Below are 12,407 nucleotides of genomic sequence, written 5' to 3' on the forward strand. Positions count from 1 at the left end.
CGATCCCGTTAGTCGCCTCTTACAACAAGTATGGGTTGCTGAAGACCAATTCTAACCTGGATCTTCACAGGTCAAATTTGGGGTGTGATCAGTGGTGGGAGCAAGTATTTAAAGTTTCAGTCTCCTTGGCTCACTCACTCTGAGGAGTAGATGCATAAACAGATGGCAGAAGAACAAGCCAGAACAAGCTCTGTAGACTTTCAGTCAGGTGAGCTAAAGAATCGTCATTCATTGTACTTTCAAATGACTGTCTCAATTACCAATGAGATCATCATCAAGAACATAATCTCAAGGCAGTTATTCAAAAAGACACAATCCATATTTAACTTTCTTCATTTTTTTCCTTACCATGGCGACAGAAGTTGACTTTTGAAAACTTTTAGAAATTAAAAAATGACTTAATATGATCTCAATTGGATCTCAAATGTTTGGCTTTATTGTCAAATGACAAAACTTTGAAATATCTTGAACATACTTAAAAATTCATTTACAATTCATCTCAATTTTGGTCAAGAAGTAACTTGTGTCATAATTGTAATGGATCAAGAGAAACACAAAACTACATCAACACAATACATGCATGCATAGAGTCATAACACAATGCTGGGTGAGTGAGGGAGTGAGTTTGGTTTACCACCACTTTGAACAGTATTGAGCCACATTACAGATTGTCTGCTTGAAAATAGAGGAAGAACCAAAGTGATGAAGGACTCTGATATTTCCCAACGAGCATGGACATAAAGCTGGCAAACCTAGAAACTTACTCAGGATTAAGTGAGTAAGAGAGTTAGTATGGTTTTATGCTGCTTTCAGCAATATTCCAGCAATATCATGGCGGATGACACTGGAGTGAGTGAGTATGTTTTTATGCTGCTTTTAGCAATATTCCAGCAATATCATGGTGGATGACACTAGAGTGGGTGAGTGAGTGAGGTTTTATGCCGCTTTTAGCAATATTCCGGCAATATCATCGTGGATGACACTAGAGTGAGTGAGTAATGTTTTATGCCGCTTTTAGCAATATTCCAGTAATATCAAGGCGGATGACACCTGAGAGTGAGTGAGTATGGTTTTATGCTGCTTTTAGCAATATTCCAGTAATATTTACGTGGAGGGGGGACACCAGAACCGGGCTTCACATTTTGCACCCATCTGCTGAATTGAACCCAGGCCGTCGGCATGACAAGTGATTGATTTAGCCACTAGGTTACCCCACCACCCCAGATAACACCAGAAATGGGCTTTACACACTGAACTCATGTGGTAAATCAAAAGTGGGTCTTCCGCGTCTGGCAAATGATTTCACCACTCGTCTACCATGCCGAAATGTAATTGGAACCAATGTGTATAAATTTCTGGCACACCTGGGGGGACACACCTGTGCAGCAAACACCAGGATGATTCAGTGACCCTTCTCCAATATAACACAATAACTAACTTCACCAGAAAGCCATGAAGAAGCCAAAGTAATAAGACAGAATTGAGACCAAAAATACTACTTTAGAAATACTGAAACACACCGAGTAAAAATCTTTACTAATATATCCTTCTGTTAACTTTGTCTCCATAAATTTGAATTTAGCATCATTTTAGCAGTTTTACTCACTATCCGCCAGAACACACACACGCACGCACGCACACACACACACACACACACACACACACACACACACACACACAAAACAAAAACAACAAAACCGCACACACACACGATCTAGATAAGAGCAATAATGATTAAAGAACAGTACGTTGCAAGGTGACCACATGAGTATCTTAGTCCTGGATAAGATATCGGTTCCTCCCTCATTGTTGTTCACTAAGACATCAACTTCTATCATATCCGGACGCCTCCATGGTGTAGTGGTTAGAGCGTCCGCCTGGAGAGCAGATAAGTCGCGGGTTCGATCCCCGACCGTGTCATACCAAAAGACGTTAAAATATGGTACTTGTTGGTCCCTGCCTGGCGCTCAGCATTAACGGGTGCAACAAGGACTGGTCGGCTCAGAGTCAGTATAATGTGTCTGAGTGGGGTATTCATGCTTCACTGCGGCATGGTATCTCAGTGGGCTAGCACTATAAAACCAGCTTCAGTCTGGGCTAGTACAAGCAGCCGCACATACACATACACACACATGCACGTCGTCATATGAGCGAAATATTCTCAAGCACGACGTTAAACCCAATTTCACCTCACCTCACCTCACCTCAATCATATCCAATAATTCAGAGATTTATGTTTTCTGTTTAAAAATTGCCCCAAAATACATAAATATACCTTACTTTTAGTACACGAAGTTCATAAAAATATCTTTTACTAAGAATACATTGGAGATTTAACCAAACTAAACAGGTGGAAAAATTAAAAGAAAACCATTTTGCCCAGAAATACATACACATGTATGAAAGAAGACGTAGAAAAATACTTCCAGTTAACCAACAAAAACATAAAAAAAAAAACCCAACTGAGCCCAAAAGTATCTCCCATATAAAAATGAATTACAAAGTCACTCTTTGCTTTCCTGTCAACAAATGGAAAAACCTGGAACATAAATCAAGAAATCGGTATGATACACTGCATCACCAATAACAGCAGAGGTACAAGAAACCGAGTTAAAACTGAACTGACACGAAAAAAACTGGACCAACGTCTACAATTCAGATGTCGTTTATCATCTCCCAATTAACCCCCTTCAGCAATCCATCACGCTTTCCACTTCTACAGACAGATGAAGTGTTGCATGTATCCATGAAGGAAAGTTACCATGTGCAGATATTGGAAAACCTATCTCCTACCGTCTCCTATTGCTACCGTGTGATGGACCCACACAGACACCCACCATGAAACAATGTATGTCAGGCTCTCGTGGGATACAGGGCACTGGTGCTTATTGGTTTTCCAGTACATATATACCTCAAAAACCATCAACTGAGAGATGGATGTTTTCTCTTGATGGTACCTCCCAAATTTAAACACACTAATCATCTTGTTTTTCTGTACTTGCCTTGGGTAAGTTTCAAGTAATTAAGTGTCTGAAATTTGAAGCGTTTTGACACAAGTGATAAGATCGAAAAAGTGGGTAAGTTCAACAAGTTCTTTAAACAGTTATCTATGTGCTGAAAGACTTATTTGTCTGTGTTTCTGGGTTTTAAAACTCAAGACAACAAGAGCTTATGTATTTTCCTCATCAATATTGAGTGAGTGAATATAGTTTTACGCTGCTTTAAGCAATATTCCAGCAACATCACAGTGGGGCACACCAGAAATGGGCTTCACACATTGTACCCATGTGGGGAATTGAACCCGGGCCTTAGGCGTGACGAGCGAAGGCTCTAACCACTAGGTCACCCCACCGCCCTGATCAATATTGAGGTAGTGAATGAATGAGTACAGTTTTATGACATTTTTAATACTGTTCAAGCAACAACATGGGGGTAGGGACACCAGAAATTGGCTTCACACATTGTACCTACCTGGGTCTTCAGCATGACAAGTCAATGTTTTAACCCCTAAGTTAGCCCATATTCCCCATGATCTTTGTATAAAAATGTCTCAATCCACTAAGCATTCATAATATTACGACCTGTCGTACTTCTATAGTTTATCATAGGCTTACAAATGTCACAGCAGTACGAACGCTTTGTGGATCTGGACCCAGTACTCTACTACAGACACTAAATCACTAAATTCTTACTCAGCACCACTCAGTCAATACCGTCAATGTGTACAGCCTATTTATGGTGTCCCCTGCTGTGGTATTACTGGAACATTGCTAAAAACAGCATAAAGCTAAGCTCACTAAGTCACTCACTCACTCAGCAGCCTTTGAAACTCATGCCAGTCAGCTTGCCGTAGACTTGTAAACTAAACTGAGGACAAGTAGAAACTTGACAATGTATTATTTGAGGGTAATAGGTATGTAGCAGTTCTTCAAGTTTCAATTTCACTGCAAAAAAAGAACTAATAAAACTTTCTCATTGGGCTTAGAACTGTTTGAAGGGTACACTTATGAAGCCGTTCTTCACGCTTCATTTTCACAACACATTGGAACTAAATAAAACTTTCTCATTGGGCTTAGAACTATTTGAAGGGTATAATTATGAAGCTGTTCTTCATGCTCCATTTTCACTACAAACCTAAATAAATAAAACTAATATATATACATAGTATATACATTGTAACCATTTTTGTCTTCTTGAGTGAGAGAGTGAGTTTAGTTTTACGCCGTACTCAGCAATATTCCAGCTATATGGCGGCAGTCTGTAAATAACCGAGTCTGGACCAGACAATCCAGTGATCAACATGATGAGCCTCGCTCTACGAGAACCGATGACATGTGTCAACCAAGTCAGCGAGCCTGACCACCCGATCCCGTTAGTCGCCTCTTACAACAAGCATGGGTTACTGAAGATCAATATTCTAACCCGGACCTTAACGGGTTTGTCTTCTTGAAGCTATCTCCGCCATATAGCTGGCATATTGCTGAGTGCGGCGTAAAACTAAACTCACTCACTCACTCTTGAAGCTATCTTGACTAGCTAGAAAGGACAAGTCAAAAATGGTTTCCAGAAGTCCACAGGACTAGTCTTAAAACACCTGAATTTCCAGTGCTATATGAGAGTAAACAAGCCATGACTGGTTTATCTTCCCAGAAGACAATTACCATGGGAAGATCAAGTAAAAGGCTTGGTTTAAGCACCAGAAACTGCAAAATACAACCTCATATTTATACTAGCTTGCATCCAGTGCATGTAAATATTTTGTAGTTATATAACACAGACTTCAGCTGGAGAACAGAATGATGGGGAACTGGCTTGGAGAGGTGTCTCTGATGACTACACAGACAGTGATTGTATGTGTGTTACTATTCTTGACATGAAATTTTATGAAGACGAAATGATCTTATCAGACCCAGAATAATTTAGCTATAATGATGTTCGAATTCATCAATACCAAAGCTCAAACACTATATATACATTATATACAAAACTGTAGATCATGAAATTAATGCGAAAAATGCATCTGTACTCTTCTCGCATTATTATCATGACGCATTTCAGTCTGACCATGTCTACTTTTGAGAACTTAATAAAGGACAGAAAACGTAAATCTGTTGACACTACACATTACACCAATACAGGTCACTTCCTCATTACAGGTATCTCAAGCCACATGTAATTATCACTGGTTACAATCACTGGTCATTGTTTAAAGTCACTCAAGCACATCCAACCAGACCTGACATTCTCCAGCCACTTGTTTGTTGTACCTTGGTAGATGACTTGTGTCTTTCAAGTTGGATTACGTTTATACATGTTGTCATAAGACAAGTAGTAGCAAGCAACCACGTGATCAAACATGGCAGCTTAATCAAAACATCATCAGCTCATTTCCATTCATTGCTTAACAAGCTCAATTCATTTTATCATCAACACAGATTCGTGCGCTTGCATTCATATTGTGACGCATTTTAGACTAGACCCTCGCACTCGCATTAAATTCGTGTCGCATTAATTTCATGATTTACAGTATATAATTGTATATTGAGCAGTAGGTGCAACCTGTTTTTGTCTGGTGCAATAATGTTATTACCTAAGGTTGCACCTGGTGCAAGAAGCTTTCATTTCCTAAACTTGATCCCTGATGATGATATGTGACACATGACATATGTCACGATTAACTCAGTATTCAGTGAATTGGACCATATCTCTTTATGAATAATATTCATCATGCACCATTACAAGAATAAAAAAATTCTTGAAGGAGAGTTTGTATTTGAATTGGATGTTATTTACCAAACCAGGATATGTGAAATGGAATACTGTAAATCTTGAAACTAATGCGTCACTAATGTGAGTGCGAGGGTCTAGTCTAAAATGCGTCACGAAATTAATGCGAACTCAGGAATCTGTGTTCACGATAAAATGTGACACCCTGAATCTTTGATGTTGTTCTTTTTCTTTTCACACTTGCTATTTACCAAATAACCTGGTGTAATGTGAGTGTCAACAGATTTACATTTTATTAAGTTCTCAAAAGTAGACATGGTCAGACTGATTATAACAAGAGTCATCAGAAGATGACATATCCCCCCGGCCCCCATATCTTTGAAAGAACAAATCATCTGACAGTTACTTAAAGTCCAGCTTGATTTTAGACTAAGTGCAAATCGTTTCCATGGAAATCATGAAAAAAATAAATGACAAAAATCTGCAAATAGCAAAAGGCACCACTTTGGGATCTGCCTCACATATCTGCCAAGTTTTGCTGAAAGATATTAAGAAGTTTTCGCGTTGTGCTCCGGAAACAAAACCTACCCCTCCCTTTTGAGACTAAGTCCAAATTGTTTTAATGGAAACTGAGAAAATAATAAATCACAAATATCTGCAAATAGCAAAGGCACCACTTTGGCATCTGCCTGACATATCTGCCAAGTTTTGCTGAAAGATATTAAGAAGTTTTCCAGTTGTGTTCGAAACTTAAACCCATCCCTTCCTTTTGAGACTAAGTCCGAATCATTTCCATGGAAACCCGAGAAAATAATAAATCACAAATATCTGCAAATAGCAAATTCAAGATCTGCCTCATATCTGCCAAGTTTTGCTGAAAGATATAGAGGTTTTTGAGTTGTGCTCGGAAACTAAGCCCACCCCTCACTTTTGGGATTAGCAGTCAAAATCGTTTCCATGGAAACCGGGAAAATAAAAAATGCCAAAAATCTGCAAATAGCAAAAGGCACAACTTTAGGATCTGTTTGATATATCTACCAAGTTTTGTTGAAAAATATTATACGGTTTTGAGTTGTGCTCCGAAAGCGAAAGCAATCCTTACTTTTGAGACTAAGTCCAAAATGTTTCCATGGAAACCAAGAAAAATAAAATGCCAAAAATCTGCAAATAGCAAAGGCACCACTTAATTCTGTTTCATACATCTACCAAGTTTTGTTGAAAAATATTGAACGGTTCTTGAGTTATGCTCGCAATCACTTTTGGGATTAAGTCCGAATCGTTTCCATGGAAACCGGAAAATAAAAATACCAAAAATCTGCAAATAGCAAAAGGCACCACTTTCTGTTTGATATATCTACCAAGTCTTGTTGAAAATATTGAACGGTTCTTGAGTTATGCAAACTAAGCCCACCCCTCACTTTTGGGATTAAGTCCGAATCATTTCCATGGAAACCGAAAATAAAAATGCCAAAAATCTGTAAATAGCAAAAGGCACAACTTTAGGATCTGTTTGATATATCTACCAAGTTTTGTTGAAAAATATTATCATTTTGAGTTGTGCTCGAAACGAAAGCAATCCTTACTTTTGAGACTAAGTCCAAAATGTTTCCATGGAAACCATAAAAATGCCAAAAATCGGCAAATAGCAAAAGGCACCACTTAAGGTTCTGTTTCATACATCTACCAAGTTTTGTTGAAAAACTTGACACTTGATTATGCTCCGGAAACGAAGCTCACCTCCGGAAAAATAAAATGCCAAAAATCTGCAAATAGCAAAAGGCACAACTTTAGGATCTGTTTGATATATCTACCAAGTTTTGTTGAAAAATATTGATGGTTCTTGAGTTATGCTCAATATAAGACTAAGTCCAAAACGCGTTCCATGGAAACCGAGAAAATAAAAATGACAATTATCTGTAAATAGCAAAAGGCACCACCTTAGGTTATTTTTGACATATCTACCAATTTTGGTTAAAAAATATCGAACGGTCTTTGAGTTATGGTCCGGAAACAAAATGATTACGGACGGACGGACGGACGGACGGACGGACGGACGAGGCGACGACTATAAATACATCCCACCGCATTATATGCCGGTGGGATAATAATGCGAGAAGAGTACAGACGCATTTCTTGGATCAATAAAATGCTCGCATTAATTTCATGATTTACAGTATCTCCAAGTCAGGCAGGATAGCAGTCAACTCTCTAAAATATGAAATTTGACAGTAATGTGGTCAATGATCATTGTTTTGCAATTTAAATGGGTTCATTTGTTACAGTCAATATTATATATATTCAAGGACTATGCGTTAGTCTGCTTTCTGTGGTGAATTCTGTATGTGAATCTACATAACACACACTACCCAACAACTGACACATATATCTACCTCATGAGATCAACTGATTGATTTTCAATATATCATACTGGACATATGACGAATGAGAAAATACGGTCTTAAAATAAATACTTTCATAGGCACGACATTACCTTCTCAGGTCTCTTATTACTGAATACATCTGTCTGTCTCTCTACATGAGGACATAACCAGGAGGCTAATTATCAGATGATTTTCTTTAACTCTTATTCAGCAGCTTTGTCTGAGTCCAGTAAAGTGAATTTCAGTCAAAGGCTGAGCTTCTGATAACCAGTCTTACGTAAGGGTCTAAGTTTGGTCATAGACTGGTATCCTTCAGGGGCTGGACTGAAAAGAGCAACCTGTTATGCTGGACCATGAACACATTGCTGCTATTTCGAAATTGGTAGGCATCTAGGAGGTTGTTTGTTGTTAAACGCCGCTCTCAGCAATATTCCAGTTGTATAACGATGGTCTGTAAATAAGTCAGCGAGCCTGACCAATCGATCCCGTTAGTCGCCTCTTACGTGAGTGAGTGAGTTTAGTTTTACGCCGCTCTCAGCAATATTCCAGCTATATGGCGGCAGTCTGTAAATAATCGAGTCTTGACCAGACAACCCAATGATCAACAGCATAAGCATTGATCTACGCAATTTGGATACAATGATACGTGTCAACTCGCTGTCTGACCACCCGATCCCATTAGTCGCCTCTTATGACAAGCATGGGTTACTGTAGACCAATTCTCACCCTGATCTTTACAGGTGCATTTAGGCTTTGTATAACTGTGAATACAATTGATGGAAAGACAAGAAACTGTCCAGAAATATTGTTACATGGAATAAAGAACTCATTATTCATAAAGTGTAATGATTCTTGCATATATTTGTCAGACACTCCTACATATATTTGGTACTCAGGTGTTTCATTTATTAACACATAAAAACCAAAAACTACAAGAAGAACTTAATTATAACATTAAAATTTAAGACTACATTTTGATCATAATCACATGACTGTAGTATTCAATTTTTTAATCAAGAAATGGTGCACATTCAGTTTTTCATAAATCAAAATTAGGGTCCAGCTTATGTGAAATGACATTATGACAAACTGCAAATTGCATTTCAAACTTGTTCACCAAAAATGTTCATTCCAGAAACTTGAATTAATCAAAATACCAATTGACAATTTTTAAGACGACTGTAAAAATCTCCTTCCGGCATCAATACTCCTACAAACTAATTATAAGATTTTTCCAGATTATCTCACCTACTTCCTTTTCCGCTGATTTTCGGATAAATTTGAAGAAAACTGGAGCCAAGCTTCCTCTTTCTTCATTCAAAGGAATAAAACACCAAATTCTTCATTTTCCCACTTCCTTCACCATGTAAAAGTGATACGGTTCCAGCCTTTAAAGAAAGCCCTCTGACTGAATATCCCCTTAGAAGAACTTCCACATTAACTTAGGTCCTTGGGCGTCCAAGAGATTCATTTTGAACTTTGGCGGATTTTTAGTGAAATTAATTGTTCCTGGTCGGAAGCAGAACCTGTTCCTGTTTACAGTTTATGGTATTTAATGGTCTCATGGGTTAGTCTAATCAATCATCCACATCATCCGTTCTCTCATCCCCTCTCATACCCCTCCGGTCTCTCATGACAAAAAGATGTGGTATGAAAAGCAGCCATTTTGAAATATTGAAATATTGCCATTAGGCCAGACCAATTTTATTTCTTGTTTTACGGATCCGCCGGTCATATTTTTTCAAGAATAAGAAAATAAATAAAATAACTTTCCCCGCTCAAAAAATAAAATCATCATGTTTTTATTGAAACAAATGTAAACTTACAAAAAAAATTATTTTTGATTGTTTTTTTCCCCATAGACACTTCGTAAATTGCCAAAAATAAAATACTTTAGTATTCAAATGGAAAATATCTTGACTGGTGATTTTTATTTTATATTTTTTTCCCTCCTGCCTTTAGGTTTTCTGAGGACAAAAATTCATAAAACAAGAAATACAATTGGTCTGGCCGTAACATTATATGGACATGAAAAATGACTGACTAGCCTTTTTCTTTCATGTTTGTGATAATAAAATGAAATATTACAGAAGTATGATTAAAATGAGAGAAAAAGCAGGTTTTTAAAACTTCTTAAGATAATTCAACTTTGAGCAAATCCACGACAAAAGATGTACTTTTTAATGTATGTTTCAACTGCTCTACATTGATCACCAAAGAAAATCAGCCTTCAGAAAATAATTTGATTAAAAATAGAACGATAGAAAAATACTTCCTGACAAAAGTTTTATACCTAGTTTTCCCCTTGTGCCTTGAGTCAGGGCCATACAATCCAGTGATTGACATCATGAGCATCGATCTATGCAGTTTGGTTACGATGACATGCATCAACCAAGTCACCAAGTGACCACACGATCCTGTTAGTTGCTTTCTATACAAGGAATGGCAAAATACAAGACTACGTAATCAAGGAAATGAACAAACAAAATATATCTTACAGTAATTATCATTAAAAGTTTTAGAACTTATTTTCCCCCTTATAAAACTAGAGTTTATAACAATTCTCATTTTAAACTTCATAATAAATGTAATGTCACTCTAAATTCTATACTTATAATCACTTTACCCCCTTAAATATTAGTCGCATGTATCAAGAAGATCATTCCACACGCTATAATCACTGGCTGGTCAGGTCCACACTCAGATTGTTCAAGGATGCTATCATACGTCTCGGATATTGCTGAACAAAGCAATAAACTACAAACTACAGAAAATACTAATATATCTGACCAGAAGTCACGACAAGACATAGTTCTTGAACATGCTGCGTTTCACTGAAACAGACTCAACAAATGATGCCATACAAGCCCCCTAACAGTCTGTCTTTCCTGTACATTAACACACTGGCACCAACCCTTCCAGAAACATCTGGATATTCGCTGTTCCAGTAAAGTCGAATTAAGAAGCCAGACAGAAGATGGACTTTTTGATGAATAACAGATATCATGCCATCTTTAATGTGACATGAACCACGACCTATCAATCAATGTCGGTACACATCGTCACGTTAAACTTTACTGTACATCATATGATCTAAGCCTGGCCCAGTTCCAGAGTGGGGGTCAGGGACTAGGTATCTGACTGAGGTTCACCCTTAACCTAAGTGCTGAAAGATTGAACATCACTGTCAAGTCTTTCTCCTCGTCTTGTTCACTGCAAAGGTTATTCCTGAAGAGTTTTGGTAATTCTTTCTACAGGTGATGCCTTAATCTGACATGTGATTCTGTTACTTCCAAGACAGCTGAAATTGTATCAATCAAGTGCTGTAGAATATTTCACTGTTTGTTTTTAAATTTCACACAGTATGTAGAGTATTGTGTGTTTTCATTTGTCTTGGAATCCATTGGTGTTAAAACCAATTTGGCATTTTGATCCAATGGTTTAAACTTATGCTGTACGTGGCGATTGGAGGTGAAAAGGTGTTCAAGGTTATTGCACCTCTATGTCAATGTTCATCTGTGTGTGTGTGTGTTAAAGAGAGAGAGAGAGAGAGAGAGAGAGAGAGAGAGAGAGAGAGAGAGAGAGAGAGAGAGAAAAAGAGGAAAGAGAAAGAATATGTGTGAGAGAGGGAGAGAGTGTGTGAGAAAGAAAAAATGTGTGAGGGTCTGTCTGTGTGAGAGATGGAGAGAGAAAGAGAGAGAGAGAGAGAGAGTGTGTGTGTGCGTGAGAGTGAGAAAGAGAATATGTGTGAGAGAGGGAGGGAGAGTGTGTGAGAAAGAGGGAGAGAGAAAATGTGTGAGAGTGAGAGAGCCTGCCTGTCTGTGTGAGAGACAGACAGAGAGAGAGTGTGTGTGTGTGCGAGAGAAAAAGAGAATATGTGAGTGAGAGGGAGAGGGAGGAGAAGGGGTATGTGTGAGAGAGAAACAGAGGGAGAAAGAGAGAATATGTGAGTGAGAGAGAGCATGTGTGTGAGAGAGAAGGAAGAGAAAGAGTATGTGTGAGAGAAAGGCAGATAGTGTGTGAGAAAGAACGTGTGTGAGAGAGAGAGAGAGAGAGAGAGAGTGTGTGAGAGCGTGAGTGAGAGAGAGAAAGAGAATATGTGTGAGAGAGGGAGGAAGAGTGTGTGAGAAAGAGGGAGAGAGAAAATGTGTGTGAGAGTGAGAGCCTGCCTGTCTGTGTGAGAGACAGACAGAGAGAGAGTGTGTGTGTGTGCGAGAGAAAAAGAGAATATGTGAGTGAGAGGGAGAGGGAGGAGAAGGGGTATGTGTGAGAGAGAAAGAGAGAGAAAGAGAGAATATG

General features: G+C 38.3%; 1 protein-coding gene across 2 annotated transcripts in view; it reads right to left on the bottom strand.

The window, feature by feature from the left end:
- Positions 1 to 12,407, bottom strand: part of LOC124276545 (protein MON2 homolog) — a 144,788-nt gene that overhangs the window by 78,732 nt on the left and 53,649 nt on the right. The window contains exon 19 of one of the 2 annotated variants that reach the window (XM_046712182.1): positions 2,501 to 2,539. The exons of the other annotated variant lie outside the window; for it this stretch is intronic. Coding sequence (XP_046568138.1) covers positions 2,501 to 2,539 — 39 coding nt within the window. The remainder of the gene's footprint in view (positions 1 to 2,500; positions 2,540 to 12,407) is intronic. 2 annotated transcript variants of the gene reach the window in all.

Source organism: Haliotis rubra, unplaced genomic scaffold (assembly GCF_003918875.1).
Source record: "Haliotis rubra isolate DU_JTF1 unplaced genomic scaffold, ASM391887v1 Scf21, whole genome shotgun sequence".
Taxonomy (NCBI): Eukaryota; Metazoa; Mollusca; class Gastropoda; order Lepetellida; family Haliotidae; genus Haliotis; species Haliotis rubra.